Genomic DNA, 17,999 nt, shown 5'->3' on the forward strand with positions numbered 1-17,999 from the left:
ATGTCTGAAAACTATTTTATCTTCATTTTTGAAAGAAATTTTTGCTGGATATAAAATTCTAGGTTGACAGGTTTTTTCTTTCACTAGTTTAAAGATGTTGCATTAAAGCCTGTTTTTTGGCTTACATTGTTTTCAACAAGTCCATTCACATTTTTATTTATTTGAGATATTTTCTGGCTTGCATTGTTTTCAACAAGAAGTCCGTTAACATTTTTATTTATTTATTTATTTATTTATTGAGACAGAGTCTCACTCTGTTATGCAGGCTGGAGTGCAGTAGTGTGATCTTGGCTCACTGCAACCTCTACCTCCCCAGTTCAAGTGATTATCCTGCCTCAGCCTCCTGAATAGCTGGACTAGAGGCATGCGCTACCATACTTGGCTAATTTTTGTATTTGTTGTTGTTGTTTGTTTCTGAGATGGAGTCTTGCTCTTGTCGCCCAGGCTGGAGTACAATGGCACGACCTCGGCTAGCTGCAACCTCCGCCTCCCAGGTTCAAGTGATTCTTGTGCCTCAGCCTCACGAGTAGCTGGGATTATAGGTGCCCGCCACCACACCTAGCTAATTTTTGTATTTTTAGTAGAGATGGGGTTTCGCCATGTTGGCCAGGCTGGTCTCAAACTCCTGACCTCAAGTGATCCACCTGTCTTGGCTTCCCAAAGCCAGCTCATGCTGGGATTACAGGCATGAGCCAACGCACCTGGCCAACATTTTTATTTTTGTATAACCTCTTTGTATAACCTTGTATATTTTCTGTACACAGTGTACCTTTTTGCTTTGGCTGATTTTGAATTTTTTTTATCAATAGTTTTAAGCAATTTGATTATGTTGTGCCTTGGTATAATTTTTGTCATGTTTCTGTGCTTGAGGTTCATTTAGTTTCTTGGATTCCTGGGTTTGTATTTTTTAAATCAGATTTGGAATATTTTGACCATTATTTTTTCTTTCTTTTTTTTTTTTTTTTTTTTGAGACGGAGTCTTGCTCTGTCGCCCGGGCTGGAGTGCAGTGGCCAGATCTCAGCTCACTGCAAGCTCCGCCTCCTGGGTTTAGGCCATTCTCCTGCCTCAGCCTCCGAAGTAGCTGGGACTACAGGCGCCCGCCACCTTGCCCGGATAGCTTTTTTTTGTATTTTTTAGTAGAGACGGGGTTTCACCGTGTTAGCCAGGATGGTCTTGATCTCCTGACCTCGTGATCCGCCCGTCTCGGCCTCCCAAAGTGCTGGGATTACAGGCTTGAGCCACCGCGCCCGGCTATTATTTTTTCAAAAAAGTTATTTGTCTTTCCCTCTCCTCCACTTTGAGAACTCCAATTACATGTATATTGGATTGCTACATGTGTATTGGATTGCTATGTTTCACAGCTCACTGATGTTCTGTTCATTTTTTTTTAATTCTTTTTTTTTTTCTTTGTGGCATTTTGGATAGTTTCTATTGCTATGTCTTCAAGTTTTCTAATCCTCCTTCTGCATTGTCTAATCTGCTGTTAATCCCACCTAGTGTACTTTTCATTTTAGACATTTTAGTTTTTATATCTCAAAGTTTGATTTGGGTCTTTTTATAATTTCCACAACTCTACTTAATATACACAATATTTTTTCCTTGGAATATAATTATAATAGCTGTTCCAATGCCCTTATGTACTAATTCCATCATATGTGTCACTTCTGAGTCAGTTTCAATTCATTTTTTTCCTCTTCATATGGTTTATATTTTCCTATTTCTTTGCATCCTTCATGATTTTTTTTTTTTTTTTTTTTTTTTTGAGACGGAGTCTTGCTCTGTCGCCCGGGCTGGAGTGCATTGGCAGGATCTCAGCTCACTGCAAGCTCCGCCTCCCGGGTTCACACCATTCTCCTGCCTCAGCCTCCTGAGTAGCTGGGACTACAGGCGCCCGCCACCTCGCCCGGCTGGTTTTTTTCTATTTTTTTAGTGGAGACGGGGTTTCACCGTGTTAGCCAGGATGGTCTCGATCTCCTGACCTCGTGATCCACCCGTCTTGGCCTCCCAAAGTGCTGGGATTACAGGCTTGAGCCACCGCGCCCGGCCCCCTTCATGATTTTTTAATAAGATGCTAGAAAATGTGAATTTTGGGTACTGCATATTTGTTATTCCTGTAAATATTTCTGAACTTTGAGATGTAGTCATTTGGAAGTATTTTGATCTTTTCAAGACTAGCTTTTAAATTTGTTATGCAGGGTCAGAACAGTGTTTAATCTAGAGCTAATTTTCTCCCATTCATGAAGTAAAATCATTTTGTGTATTTCAGAATGCCCCATGACTTGAGAGGTTTTCTATTCTAGTTATTGGGAACAGGACTATTTCTGGTCCTGTTTGAGCTCTGATGATTTATCCCTCTAATCATTTGGGGTGATTCTTTCCCCAGCCTTGAGTAGTATACTATGTAATAAATTGCCCCCAAACTTAGCAACTTAAAATAACAGACATTTCCTTCTCCTAATTTCTGTGAGTCAGAAATTTGGGCATAGCTTAGTTAGGTGCTTCTGACTCAAGATCTCTTAGGACCCAGCTACTTGGGAGGCTGAGGCAGGAGGATCATTTGAGTCCAGGAATTCAAGACCAGCTTGGAAAACATAGCAGGACTCCATCTAAAAAAAAAAAAAAAAAGGCCAGGTGTGGTGGCTCACACCTGTAATCCCAGCACTTTGGGAGGCTGAGGTGGGTGGATCAAGGTCAGGAGATCAAGACCATCCTGGCTAACATGGTGAAACCCTGGCTCTACTAAAAATACAAAAAAATTAGCTGGGCCTGGTGGTGGGCGCCTGTAGTCCCAGCTACTCAGGAGGCTGAGGCAGGAGAATGACATGAACCCAGGAGGCGGAGCTTGCAGTGAGTGGAGATTGTGCCACTGCACTTCAGCCTGAGCGACAGAATGAGACTCCATCTCAAGAAAAGAAAAAAAAATCTCTTGAGGTTGCCATTGTCAGCCAGGGTTGTGGTTTCATCTGAAGGCTCCTCTGGGAGGGACCAACTTCCAAGCTAACTCACATGGCTACTGGCCAAGTGTCTGGCCTCATGGGTGTCTCTACAGGCCTGTTTCATGACATGGTAGCTTGCTTCTCCAAGAATGAGAGAAAGCAACAGAGAATATGCCCAAGATGGAAGCCACAGTTTTTTTATAACCTAATCTCAGAAATAAAATCTCATCACTTCTGCTGTATCCTGTTATAAGTGAGACCAACCTACACTTAATGGGAGAGTATTACACAAGTGTGTGACTGGTAGGAGGTGGGGGTCACTGGCGGCCATCACAGAGGGTGCCTACCACTGGTAGTTTCCTATTACACACTCAGCTGGACTTCAAGGGAAACTCTCTGCAGATCTTTGGAGTTCTGTTTTTATGCAGCTGTCTTCTCTCTGGTTTCCTGCTCTGTGGACTCTAGCTGCCTTGTCCTCCCCTATGTCTTCTGATTCATCAATTCAAGGAGATTGCTCGGCTCCATCTGAATTCCCCCTCCCTGCCCCATGGCCCAGAAAATCTTTAGGCAGCAAGCTGAGGCAGTAGTAGGGCTCACCTCATTTGTTTTCTGTCTTGCGTGGATGATTGTCCTTTATTGCCTGATGTTCAATGTCTTTTTTTTTTTTTTTTTTTTTTTTTGAGACAGGGTCTCACTCTGTCACCTAGGCTGGAGTGCAGTGACCCAATCATAGCTAATTGCAGCCCTGACCTCCTGGGCTCAGGCAGTCCTCCTGCCTCTCCTGAGTAGCTGGGACTATAGGTGTGAGCCACCACGCCCACCTAATTTTTCATTTTTTTTTGTAGAGATAGAGTCTCACCGTGTTGCTTAGGCTGGTGTTGAACTCCTGGCCTCAAGGGATCCTCCTACCTCAGCCTCCCAAAGTGCTGAGATTACAGGTGTGAGCCACCATACCCATCTTTCAATGTCTTTAAAACAATTTTTTTCATAAATGTTGTCCAATATTTTCAAGTAGAAGAGAAAATTTAGTCCCTGTTATTCCATCTTGGCTGGAAGCAAAAGCAGAAGTCTAGATCTGTGTTTTTAATAGTTGAGTTTTATTGTATTATATGCATATATCATAATTAATTTAATTACCTTTTACAGATATTTTGAATTCTTTTTCAAATGTTTACCCTACTGTGGCAAATTTCCTGGTGTGTTTATCTTTGCATCTGTGTGCAAGGAAACGTATTAGACAAATTCTGAGAATTACTGGATCAAATAGTTCAGCAGTCCGCAACCTTTTTGGTACCAGAGACTGGTTTCGTGGAAGACAATTTTTTCACAGATGGGGGCAGGTGGTGATGGTTTTGGGATGAAACTGTTCCACCTCTGATCATCAGGCATTAGATGGAGCACACAACCTAGATCCCTCTCATGCACAGTTCTCAATAGGGTTTGTGCTCCTGTGAGACTCTAATGCCACCACTGATCTGACAGGAGGCGGAGCTCAGGTGGTAATGTTCATGCACCCGCCACTCATCTCCTGCTGTGCAGCCTCATTCCTAACAGGCCATGGACCTGTACCAGTCCTTGATAGATATTGTCGAAGTGCCTTTCCGAAAGATCAGTCTCAGGGCTTTTTATATGTATTTTGTTAAGCCAGATCTACTCCTTGTGGAATTTGGATTTATTCCCATTAACATTAATTTGGGGGGCCAGGCACGGTGGCTCACGCCTGTAATCCCAGCACTTTGGGAGGCCAAGGTAGACGGATCACAAGGTCAGGAGGTTGAGATCATCCTGGCTAACACCATGAAACCCTGTCTTTACTAAAAATACAAAAAAAATAGCCAGGCGTGGTGGCGGGTGCCTGTAGAATGGTGTGAACCTGGGAGGTGGAGCTTGCAGTGAGCCGAGATCAAGCCACTGCACTCCAGCCTGGGCGACAGAGCAAGACCCCGTCTCAAAAACAAAAAAAACAAAAACAAAACAAAGCAAACAAACAAAAAACATTAATTTGAAGAGTTGATTCTCATACTGGAGATTTTTTTTTTTTTTTTTTTTGAGATACAGTCTTGCCCTGTCACCCAGGCTGGAGTGCAATGGCACGATCTTGGCTCACTGCAACCTCTGCCTCCTGGGTTCAAGCAATTCTCTTGCCTCAGCCTCTCAAGTAGCTGGGATTACAGGCATGCACCACCATGCCCAGCTAATTTTTTGTATCTTTAATAGAGGTGGGATTTCACCATGTTGGCCAGGCTGGTCTCAAACTCCTGACCTCGTGATCTGCCCACCTTGGCCTCCCGAAGTGCTGCAATTATAGACATGTGCCACCACACCCGGCTGGCGACCTCTTTTTTAATCAATTTTTTTTTTTTTTTAAAGACGGAGTCTTGCTCTGTTGCCCAGGCTGGAGTGCAGTGGCCGGATCTTAGCTCACTGCAAGCTCCACCTCCCGGGTTTACACCATTCTCCTGCCTCAGCCTCCCGAGTAGCTGGGACTACGGGCACCCGCCACCTCGCCAGGCTAGTTTTTTGTATTTTTTAGTAGAGACGGGGTTTCACCATGTTAGCCAGGATGGTCTCGATCTCCTGACCTTGTGATCTGCCTGTCTCGGCCTCCCAAAGTGCTGGATTACAGGCTTGAGCCTCTGCGCCCGGCCATTAATCAATGTTATTGATGTATAATTTTTATATAATAGAGTACACATATTTTACGTGTATAGTTAAATGACAAATTAGAAAAAAAAATTCTTTTTGAGACAAGGTTTCACTTTGTCACCCAGTCTGGAGTTCTGTGGCATGAACACGGCTCAATACAACCTTGACCTCCCAGGCTCAAGTAATCCTCCCACCTCAGCCTCCTGAGTAGCTGGGACTTCAGGCATGTGCCACCACACCCTGCTAATTTTTGTATGTTTTGTAGAGACGGGGCTTTGCCATGTTGCCCAGACTGGTCTCAAACTCCTGAGCTCAAGCAATCCTCCTGCCTTGGCCTTCCGAAGCATGGGATTACAGTGGCATGAGCCACTGCACCTAGCCATAGTTCCATGACAAATTTATACCTCTACAGTCAAGTTATAGAACATTTCCATCACCCTAAAAAGTTCCCTTGTGCCCCCTCCCAGTCAATCTCTACCCCTCACCCCTGCCCTAGGCAACCACTGATTTGTTTTCTGTCATTATGGGTTAGATTTGTCTTCCTATGGTTTCATATAAATGAGATCATACAGTATGGACTCTTGTATCTGGCTTCTTTTACTTAGCATGCTGAGTAGTTTACTCCTTTTTATTTCTGAATTATATTTCCTTTGAGTTTTATTTTATTTTATTTTAAGAGATGAGGTCTTTCTATGTTGTCCAGGCTGAACTTGAGCTCCTAGGCTCAAGCAATCCTCCTACCTCAGCCTCCTGAGTAGCTAGAACTCAGGTGTGCACCGCTGCAACTGGCTCTTGGTGATCTTTCAAAATAACTCTCAGGGAGGGCCTATTATATGCTGGCACTGTGTTAGGCATATCACATTCTTTATCTGTAATTCTTTTTTTTGAGGCAAAGTCTTACTGTTGCCCAGATTGGAACACAGTGTCGTGAACACAGCTTACTACGCCTCAACTTCCTGGGCTCACGCAATCCTTCCATCTCAGTGTCCCCAGTAGCTAGGGCTACAGGTGTGCACCAGCATGCCTGGCTAATTCTTTAAGTTTTTGTAGAGATGAAGTCTTGCCATGTTGCCTAGGCTGCTCTTGAACTCCTGGGCTCAAGTGATCATCTACTTCAGCCTCCCAAAGTGCTGGGATTACAAACATGAACTACCATGCCCAGCCTGTAATTCTTACAATAGTTCTATGAGGGCTGTAATGATTACATGACTTGTCTAAGGTTCCATGACCAGTCATCCATTTATCTTTTATTGCTGACCCTGCCCCAATTTGAAAGCCCAGTTTGAATGCCAGGATAAATATGGTCTGTTAATGGAATGATAGGAGCTTTGAATCCAAGAGACCTGAGTTCAAATCCAAGCTTTAACCTTTTTCTGGGTGACTTGAGCTCTCTGCTGTTCATCTTATCTCTTAAAGTACGTTAATCACCCTTCTTCAGATGTAATGGATGTAAAGGCTCTACTGTTCATCTTATCTCTTAAAGTACGTTAATCACCCTTCTTCAGATGTAATGGATGTAAAGGCTCTAGCGCAGGGCCTGCCACCCAGGGACATTGCATGGAGGCCACAGTGTTTCATCTTTCTTTTTTTAAAAAAAAATTTCCCCATGTGCTAGACCATCCAGGCAGGTTCCTGTGATAAGCTTTAACTACTACCACCATAACCGTCATTATTGCAAAGATCCATAAGTATCTTTTCCTGTGCTTTCTCTAACAGAATACTCTCCTATGGAAAGATTTAAGGAATTTCAGATCAAGTCATATCCTCTACAAGACTTTAGCTCCTTGAAACTTCTGCATCTCAAAAAAGCCTGGGGGTTACAGGGGACGAGCTTCAGCAGGAAGATCGGAACCTCAGGAGACACTCTCCCCAAGATGCTGGGCCCGAAGATCCAGTAAGCTCAGCCCTTGGCAGATAGACGGGTCCAGACTGTGGTTGCAAAGAGAGATAATGCTTATATGACAGAATGTCGGGGATGCTGGAGAAGGGGCAAAGGTGGAGGACACAGGTCAATCCCAAAGGGTTGTGCATGAGGCAGCCTAGAGATGTCCTGGGTCTGAGAGCCAGGACCTGCATTCTCCACCTGTAACTCACAAGGCTACTTCAGGCATTCAGCCACGTCTTTTCTCAGGGCCTCAGTACCCCATTTAAGGAAGAAGAGACTGGACAGATCTTCCAGCTCTGACATTCTGTCTGTCTGTGTGTTTCTGGGCCCTTTTGATTCTGAGCTGCTTCAGAAAATTCTATCCATCTAAGGAAGGCAGTTATAGCACAGTAGATAAGAGCCTGTGTTTGGAATTAATCCTGGCTTGGCCACTTATTTTAGCTCTGTGTCCCCAGGCAAGGGACTTGACCTCTCTAAGCTGTATTTCTTGGTAGATAATAGCATCTAAGTCTTGGGGTTGTTGCAAGCCAGCAGTTACATGAGATACTGATAATTATAGCTAACACTTACAGAATACTTTTTGTAGCTGAGCATAGTGGCACATACCTGTAATCCTAGCTACTCAGGAGGCTGACACAGAAGGATCGCTTGAGCCTAGGAAGTTGAGGCTGCAGTGAGCTGTGATCATGTCACTGTACCCCAGCCTGGGCAACAGAGCAAGACCCTGTCTCTTAAAAAAAAAAAAAAAAAAAAAGGAAAGAAAACAGGCTGGGCGCGGTGGCTCATGCCTGTAGTCCCAGCACTTTGGGAGGCTGAGGCAGGTGGATCACCTGAGGTCAGGGGTTCGCAACCAGCCTGGCCAACATGGTGAAACCCTATCTCCATTAAAAATACAAAAATTAGCTGGGTGTGATGGCAGGCGCCTGTAGTTCCAGCTACTTGGGAGGCTGAGGCACAAGAATCACTTGAACCCAGGAGGCGAAGGTTGCAATGAGCCGCGATCATGCCACCGTACTTCAGCCTGGGCAACAGAGCGAGACTTCATCTCAAAACAAAACATAAACCCCTTTTCGGTGCCTAGTACTGAATTATCTAATTTAATCTCCATAACAACTCCACGAGTACTATTATAATCATTCCCATTTTTCAGGTGAGAAAACCAAGGTACGGAGAGAGGTTAAGTTGCTTGTTCCAGGTTGTGCAGGTAGAAAGTGGCAGAGCCAGGACTCAAACCTGAGCAGCTCAGTGTTGTTATCAGTGCGACTGTCACAACTGGTATGAGGCGGATGCACACTGGGTGCTGTGCTTTTGTTTTTTCTGGTGAGGATGAAGAGCAGAAGAGGAGACTCAGTGGGGACCACCCTAGAAGCAGCTCACTGCTGGGTCCAGAGGAGCAAAGCCCCCTACCCCTGCTACTTTTGAAATTGAAGTGTCATAATGAGACTAACAATGGCACCAGTGTCAAAATCCCTGCATTCCTGCAAGGGCCACTTCATGTGAGTCCTTTGCCTGTTAACATTTCCAAGCTGCTGGCCTCCATAACGAGCACCCTGTCACTTTTGAGCTGTGATGGATAATCCTTCCAAAGAATCTAGGTTGCAGTGAGCCAAGATTGTGCCACTGCACTCCAGCCTGGGCAACAAGAGCAAAACTCCATCTCAAAAAAAAAAGAAAAGAAAAGAAAAGAAATTCCTTCCTCTTGACTGGGTGCAGTAGTTCATGCCTATAATCCCAGCACTCTGGGAGGCCAAAGCAGCCAGATCACTTGAGGCCAGGAGTTTGAGACCAGCCTGGGCAACATGGTGAAACCCTGTCTCTGCTAAAAATTAGCTGGGCATGGTGGTAGGCACCTGTAGTCTCAGCTACTTGGGAGGCTGAGGCAGGAGAATCACTTGAACCCAGGAGGCAGAGGTTGCAGGGAGCCGAGATCCCATCAGTGCACTCGAGCCTGGTGACAGAGTGAGACTCTGTCTCAAAGAAAAAAGAAGAAAGAAAAAAGAAAGAAATTCTTTCCTCATGCTGAGCATGAGAGGGCCAGCCTGGACTTCCCACCCAGTAGGCCTGGCTTGGCTGCATGGGATCATTAGCACCTGCCTCCAGGAGAACAGCCCTCAGGTGTTTAAGGGGAGGGTCTGTATCACCTTCCTTTCCCAAGTCTCCTCTTCTGCACCCTCCAATTCCTGACAATGGGAGTCAGTCTCTTCCAGGGCTTGATTTTGAGTTTTCTCGCCTTCTGGGGAGTTGTGAATTCCCCAGGGAGGGGAGTCCTCCATGTGCAGAAGAGTGAGGGCTGATTAGCTAGGGCCTCAGGAGCAGACTGTGTTACAGATGAGCTCTCTAACAAGCTGTCACATTTCAGATCCAGACCTGTTCAGTCGATCAAATGTGCCATGATCAATACCAAGCTTGGTGAGCTCCCCAAGGAGGCTGCAGTGGGGGCCTACATGAAGGTGCACACTGTGGAGCAGGGAGAAATTTTGGTGAGTATGCCAAGAGCTTTCTTCACCACGGAGTACGTAACACAAATGGGCTGGAATGTTAAGTAATGACAGTAAAGGTTTAAAAACACTTCCCTCCATATTTGATGATATCAAGGAATTGTGTTGATTTGTAAAGATGTGATAAGAGTAGGCCCGGCACGGTTGCTCACACCTGTAATCCCAGCACTATGGGAGGCCAAGGTGGGCAGATCACAAGGTCAGGAGTTCGAGACCAGCCTGGCCAACATGGTGAAACCCCGTGTCTACTAAAAATACAAAAATTAGCTGGGCATGGTGCACCTGTGATCCCAGCTGAATCCAGGAACAAGGCAAAGATGTTCCCTCTTACCACTCCTATTCAACACTGTACTGAAAGCCCTAGCTAGTCCATTCAAGAAAAGGAAATAAAAGGCATATAGATTGGGAAGGAAGAAATAAAACTATCTTTGTTTGCAGATAACATTATTGTCTATGTAGATAATTCCAGACAATTTTTTTAAAAAAGAAAAACCTCGTGAAACTAATGAGATTATATAGCAAAGTCACAGGATACAAGATTAATATACGAGAGTCCATTGCTTTACTTACACCAGCAATGAACAATTGGAATTTGACATTAAAAAGCACAATACCAGCTGGGCACAGTAGCCCCAGCACTTTGGGAGGCTGAAGGCGGGCGGATCACTTGAGGTCAGGAGTTCAAGACCAGCCTGGCCAACATGGTGAAATCTCGTCTCTGCTAAAAATACAAAAATTAGCTGGGGCCAGGCATGGTGGCTCACACCTGTAGTCCCAGCACTTTGGGAGGCTGAGGCAGATTGGATCACTTGAGGTCAGGAGTTCAAGACCAGCCTGGCCAACATGGTGAAACCCCATCTGTACTAATAATACAAAAATTAGCCAGGCATGGTGGCGCACACCTGTAATCCCAGCTGCTCGGGAGGCTGAGGCAGGAGAATCACTTGAACCTGGGAGGCGGAGGTTGCAGTGAGCTGAGGTCATGCCATTGCACTAAAGCCTGGGCGACAAGAGTGAAACTCCGTCTCCAAAAAAAAAAAACACCCAAACCAAAAAGCCAGGTGTGGTGGCAGGCACCTGAAATCCCACCTATTTGGGAGACGGAAGCACAAGAATTGCTTGAACTCGGGAGGCAGAGGTTGAAGTGAGCTGAGATTGTGCCACTGCACTCCACTTGGGTGACAAGAGCAAAACTCCATCTCAAAAAAAAAAAAAAAAAATTAATAACAAATCCATAAATTACCTAATATTTTTACAGAATCTAATTTCTAAAGAATTCAATTTCTAGGCCAAGCGCGGTGGCTCATGCCTATAATCCCAACACTTTGGGAGGCCAATGCGGGTGGATCACCTGAGGTTGGGAGTTCAAGACCAGCCTGACCAACATGGAGAAACCCCGTCTCTACTAAAAATGCAAAATTAGCCAGTCGTGGTTGACACCTGTAATCCCAGCTATTTGGGAGGCTGAGTCAGGAGAATTGTTTGAACCCAAGAGGTAGAGGTTGCGATGAGCCGAGATCGTGCCATTGCACTCCAGCCTGGGCAACAATAGTGAAACTCCGTCTCAAAAAAACAAAAAAAAACCAATTTCTAAGGAATTCATTATGAAAAGGCTAAATATTGCATGATTCCAATTCTATGACATTCTGGAAAAGAAAAACACTATAGAGATGGTAAAATTATCAGTGGTTGCAAGAGGTTTGGAGTTCAGGAGATGGGATGAATAGGTGAAGCACAGGGGACTTTTAGGGCAGTAAAATTATTCTCTATTGTACTGTAATGGTGGATACAAAAGCATTTGTCAAAACCCATTTAATTTTACAGCACAAAAAGTGAATCTTAATGTATGCAATTTGTTAAAACAGAAAAAAATCAGCTGGGCGTGGTGGTTCACACCTGTAATCCCAGCACTTTGGGAGGCTGAGGCAGGCGGATCACGAGGTCATCAAGATCATCCTGGCTAACACAGTGAAACCCCATCTCTAATAAAAATACAAAAAATTAGCCGGGCATGGTGGCAGTCGCCTGTGGTCCCAGCTACTCTTGAGGCTGAGGCAGGAGAATGATGTGAACCCAGGAGGCGGAGCTTGCAGTGAGCAGAGATAGCGCCACTGCATTCCAACTGGGTGACAGAGCACGACTCCGTCTCGAAAAAAAGAAAAAAGAAAAAAATCATCTAGGAGGTCAGTGGATCCTAGGAAGGAATACAAACTATGACAAGATAATCTAACCATTACAAATGTATGAAACAATCTCTGTGAAGGAGTTGGGGGAAAAGATGCTGACTTAAGTAACTTTGGAAATGAGTGGAGTTGGTAAGACTAAAGCGAAAGGAACTGTGTCTGAGCACTATGCCCTAGTGATAAAGCTGTTTCTCATGAAGTTGTGGATTAACAATACTTCTACTACTATACATGTACACAGTGTTAACACTGAAATAAATCAGTTCAGTAAATGGATGCCAGAGGGTGGGAGCCAGGTTTTTCACAATTTAAGCAGGAATGTATAGAAAGCAGGGGGAGCCTAGAATGCTCCATGTAGTAATGGATTAGAGTTGAAAACATCAGTAGATACTCAAATTTAGCTCAATATATACTTACAGATAATTTTGTGTAGAAATAGATGTGTAGGTAGGTTAGGCATGGTGGCTCACGCCTGTAATCCCAGCACTTTGGGAGGCTGAGGTGGGCGGATCACAAGGTCAGGAGATCAAGACCATCCTGGCTAATACTGTGAAACCCCATCTCTATTAAAAATACAAAAAAATTAGCTTGGCATGATGGCGGGCACCTGTAGTCCCAGCTACTCGGGAGGCTGAGGCAGCAGAATGGCAGGAACCTGGGAGGCAGAGCTTGCAGTGAGCAGAGATCGCGCCACTGCACGTCAGCCTGGGTGACAGAGCGAGATTCCATCTCGGAAAAAAAAAAGAAATATGTATGGGTATGGTTAGAAACATACAACTGCTTTGCTCTGTCAGATAATAGGGCCTAAAAGAAATGATACCCTTCCAGCAATAAGCACACTTAGCACTTGGATCTTGGTTGGTTGGTTGGTTGGTTTCTTTTTTTCCTTCTTTCTTTTTTTTTGTTTTTTGAGACAGAGTCTTGCTCTGTCACCCAGGCTGGAATGCAGTGGTGCCATCTTGGCTCACTGCAACCTCTGCCTCCTGGGTTCAAGCGATTCTCCTGCCTCAGCCTCCCAAGTAGCTGGGATTACAGGTACCCGCCACCATGTCTGGCTAATTTTTTGTATTTTTAGTACAGGTGGGGTTTCGCCATGTTGGCCAAGTTGGTCTCGAACTCCTGACCTCGTGATCCACCCACCTCAGCCTACCAAAGTGCTGGGAATATAGGCGTAAGCCACTGTGCCCGACCTCTTTTATTCTTTTTAAGAGACAAGGTCTTGCTCTGTCACTCAGGTTGGAGTGCAGTGGCGAGTAATCATGGGTCACTGCAGCCTTGAACTCCTGGGCCCAACCAATGCTCTCACCTGAGTATTGTGAATAGCTAAGACTGCAGGTGTGTACTGCCATGCCCAACTAATTTTTTTATTTTTTGTTAGAGACAGGGTCTCACTATATTGCCCAGGCTGGTCTGGAACTCCTGGCCTCAAGCAATACTCCCACCTTGGCCTCCCAAAGGGCTGGGATTACAGGCGTGAACCATCGTGCCTGACCTCCATACTGTTTTTCATAAAGGCTGTCCTAATTTATATTCCCACCAATAGTGTTTGAGGGTTCCCTTTTTTCCAAATCTTTGCCAACATTTGTCATATTTTGTCTTTTTGATAGTAACCATTTTAACAGGTATAACTCAATATCTCATTGGATTTTCACTTTGCATTTCCATGATGATCAGTGATGTTGAGCATTTTTTTCATATACCTGTTGGTCATTTGTATGTCTTCCTTTGAGAAATGTCTATTCAGAGTTTTTGCCCACTTCTTAACCAGGCTATTTGATTTCTTGAGACTGTGTTGTTTAAGTTCATTATACATTTTAGATATTATCCCCTTATCAGATGTACAGCTTGCAAATATTTTCTATCATTCTTTAGGTTGTCTTTTTACTTTGTTGGTTGTTTCCTTTGCTATGCAGAAGCTTTTTAGTTTGATGCATTCTCATTTGTCTATTTTTGCTTTTGTTGCCTGTGTTTTGGGGTCATACCCAAAAAAAACCATCGCCCAAGCCAATGTCAAGAAACCAGATCATGATTTCTAATACAATTTCCCAATAAAAGGAACAAGGGCTCTTTGGAAGAATGGTTGAATCTAGGACTAGGGCAGGAAATACACAGGATGAGTCTAGAACATATTGTAATGCCAGAAAGTAAGGAAGAGCTGGGAGAGGGGCAGGAACTACTTTAATACGGGAGCATGTCCAAGGACACGGGGGCCACCTAAAATGTCTCCCAGTGGCCAAAGCTGAAACAATTTGAAAAACAAAATAAAGCAGTGTTGGATTATAACCAAAAATACAAAATAAACATTCATGAGTGCATATTGATATAAATGAATTAATAATGAATTAATAAATGGAGGAGAAGAGACGAATCTCCCTGCAGAATAAATTTCAAGCAATTTATGTAGCTACACTGTCTTAAAGGAGAGAGAGCCTAACTCTCTACTCCTTAAATGTGGACCATGCATAGGACTTCCTTCCAAAGAATACAGTATGGCAAGGAGGGAATGAAGTAACTTTACAGTGGAAAAAATCTGAAAAACACAGCCAGATCATCAAGGCCAACATCAAAATTAAAACATGTTGATAGTATTGTTCCTTGATAGGATGTGATGAAAGTATCACTTAACTTCTGTGGCCATCCTCTCAATATCTTGTAACTCCAGTCTAATCATGAGACATGATTAGAGGAAAAACATGAGACAAATTCTAAGAGTGGCATCCCACAAAATACTCAGTGAGTACCCTCAAAACTGCCAAGATAATAAAAAATGGCCTGAGAAAATGCCACAGCCAAGAGGAGCCTAAAGAGCCCTATTATTAAACGTAATGTTGTATCCTGGATAAGATAGTGAAATAGAAAAAGGACATTAGGTGAAACAGGAAGTCTAAGCAACTCATTGACTTTAGCTAACAATAATGTAGCAGTAGAGGTTCACTAATTGTAACAAAGACTTACCAATGTAAGATGTGGGAAACTGGACGTGGAGTATATGGGCACTTTCTGTACTATCTTCTCAATTTTTCTGTAAATCTAAAACTGTTTTAAAAAATAAGAGGCCGGGCGCGGTGGCTCATGCCTGTAATCCCAGCACTTTGGGAGGCCGAGGCGGGCGGATCACAAGGTCAGGAGATCGAGACCATGGTGAAACCCCGTCTCTACTAAAAAATAGAAAAAAAATTAGCCGGGCGAGGTGGTGGACGCCTGTAGTCCCAGCTACTCGGGAGGCTGAGGCAGGAGAATGGCGTGAACCTGGGAGGCGGAGCTTGCAGTGAGCCGAGATTGCGCCATTGCACTCCAGCCTGGGCGACAGAGCGAGACTCCGTCTCAAAAAAAAAAAAAAAAAAAAAAAAAAATAAGACCACCAGGCTGGGCGCAGTGGCTCACGCCTGTAATCCCAGCGCTTTCGGAGGCCGAGGCAGGCGGATCACCTGAGGTTGGAAGTTTGAGACCAGCCTGGCCAACATGGTGAAACCCCATCTCTACTAAAAATACAAAATTAGCGAGGCATGGTGGCACACACCTGTAACCCCAGCTACTCGGGAAGCTGAGGGAGGAGAATCGCTTGAACCCAGGAGGCAGAGGTTGCAGTGAGCCAGGACTGCACCACTGCACTCCAGCCTGGGTGACAGAGTAAGACTCTGCTCAAAAAAAAAAAAAAGGAATCCAAGGCTAGGCACAGTGGCTTACACTTACTGAGGCCCAGGAGTTCGAGACCAGCTTGGGCAACAAAGCAAGACCCTGTCTCTACAAAAAATTAAAAAGTTAGCTGGGCATGGTGACATTTGCCTATGATCCCAGCTACTTGGGAGGGTGAGGTGGGAGGATTGCTTGAGCCTGTGAAATCGAGGCTGCAGTGAGCCATGATTGTGTTACTGTACTTCAATCTGAACAACAGAATGAGAGCCTGTCTCAAAAAAACAAAAACAAAAACACAGTAGTGGTAGCAAGGGCAGTATGGATGACCATGCTTGGCTATGAGCTGATCACTATGGAAGCTGGGTGGCAGGTGCCAGAGCTGAATGAGAGGAGGAGGAGCAGTGTGCGGGTGCAGAGGTGGGGCGGGAGAAGGGCTTTCCAGGAGGAGAAATGGGACTCAGCCCACCTGTGCCTGCAGAGGGCTGTCTCCTGAAGCCTCATATGTGGTCATTTGGCATCTGGGAAACTGTTCCCTCACCAAGCCCTCTCCTCTGTTCCTCTGTCACTATCTCCAAGGTTGTCCTTACGCCATTCTCACTCCGTGTTATGGTTGACTGTGCATGCTCCTTCTCTCCACTCACACCAGCCTGTATATCCTCAGGGCTGGGAAGGTCAGTCCAGTATTGTCTGAGAGGTCCAGTCCCTAGCACAGTCCAGTGGACAAAGGTCCAGTCCCTTTGTCAATGCTGATTATTTTTTAGCTCTTAGAAATTTCTTCCTTTTGTTTAGTAAAACATTGCCTCCTACAACTTTAAACTAGCTCCTCTCTTCTCCCTGCCCTATCCCCCAAAACAGAAGGAATCTACTTCCTTAGCATGTGATGCCCTTAGGTATTTAAAGAATGTTGTTTTGTTTTTCATTCAACATTTATGTAGCCAGGCACAGTGCCAGTGTTCCGTTAATTATTTTCATATTCACACAGAGTGGCCTGCATTCCTTCGGTCATTCTTCAAGGAGCGTAGTTTCCAGCCTTCCAGCCCATTGCTCCTCCTGGAAAGTCCTTCTACCTGCCCCACCTCTGCGCCCACATACCGCTCCCCCGGCCACTCAGCTCTGTCACCCGCCTCCCAGCCTCTATAGTGAGCAGCTCACAGCCAAGCGTGGTCACCCACACTCCCCCTGCCCCCACTACTGGATTCATTGTTTCAGTGGTCTTATTTTTTAGAACAGTTTTAGATTTACAGAAAAATTGAGAAGATAGTACAGAGTCCCCATATGTCCCTCTCCCAGTGTCCCCTGTTGTTAACATCTTACATTAATACGTCTTTGTTAGAGTTAATGAAGGTGGTGTCTGCTTCGCTTCAATTTGTTAATGTTTCAGAGTCAGGTGCTCAGAGCTGAACACAGGGCACCACGGGACACTGAGGCCTGGGCAGGATGGAGGCATGAGGACGGAAAAGGCCTTGCTCAGTTTGGTAAGCGGTGACAGGAGGGGAGGCTGTGTCAGGAACAGGAACAACAGGGTCTGTTTTGTCCAGGCCCTGCAATGCTGGAACAGGGAGTGAGGCCTTGATTTCCTAGAAGTCCTGGAAGGCTTTGGGTGGGGACTTAGCCAAAGGTCCTGGCTGCTGCTTCCCACATAGGGCCAGCACATAGAAGGCCTTCAACAAATATTTGTTAACGTGACCCCTTTGAAGAAAATGTCTGCAGATGCCTCTGTGAGGTGCCTGTGATAGGACTCTGAGCTCTCTGTGTTGAGGCCCCGACTTCAGCTGTAGGAGAATGAAAGTGGTAACTGCTTGTCTGAGCCTGCCCCCTGGAAGGTGGGTCACATTGTCCTCACCCTTGGGAGTAGCAGTGTGGAGCTGGGTCAGCCCTGGGAACAGCAGAGAGTGGGGCCTAGGGTAGAGGGACCCAGGTTTTGAGCCAGGAGATATAGGAAGTCCAACTTCTCCATGGAACAGGCAGGCTGAGACCTCTGAAGTGGTCAAGACTGGATGGGCCAGAGCCATGGGCATCGCAGAAGAGAGGTGGCAAGCAGCACTTCTTGTTCTCATTTTGCTTCTAATAGTTAGCTGTGTGGCCATGGGCAAATCACTTTCCCTTTCTGAATCTGTGTCATGAGAAAATGAGGAGATTCATCTGGGTGAGCTGCCACCTCTAAAGTTGTGTGACTCCATTTGGGTCACTCATTCAGCAGATATTCCTTAAGCA

General features: G+C 45.1%; 1 protein-coding gene across 9 annotated transcripts in view; it reads left to right on the top strand.

Moving 5' to 3' along the window:
- The window catches only part of CNBD2 (cyclic nucleotide binding domain containing 2), a 76,564-nt gene that overhangs the window by 49,021 nt on the left and 9,544 nt on the right, over positions 1 to 17,999 (top strand). For all 9 annotated transcript variants that reach the window (XM_007963620.3, XM_007963629.3, XM_073009332.1 and 6 more), the window contains 2 exons: positions 7,300 to 7,477; positions 9,828 to 9,948. In XM_007963620.3, coding sequence (XP_007961811.2) covers positions 7,300 to 7,477; positions 9,828 to 9,948 — 299 coding nt within the window. The remainder of the gene's footprint in view (positions 1 to 7,299; positions 7,478 to 9,827; positions 9,949 to 17,999) is intronic.

Source organism: Chlorocebus sabaeus, chromosome 2 (assembly GCF_047675955.1).
Source record: "Chlorocebus sabaeus isolate Y175 chromosome 2, mChlSab1.0.hap1, whole genome shotgun sequence".
NCBI classification, from domain to species: domain Eukaryota; kingdom Metazoa; phylum Chordata; class Mammalia; order Primates; family Cercopithecidae; genus Chlorocebus; species Chlorocebus sabaeus.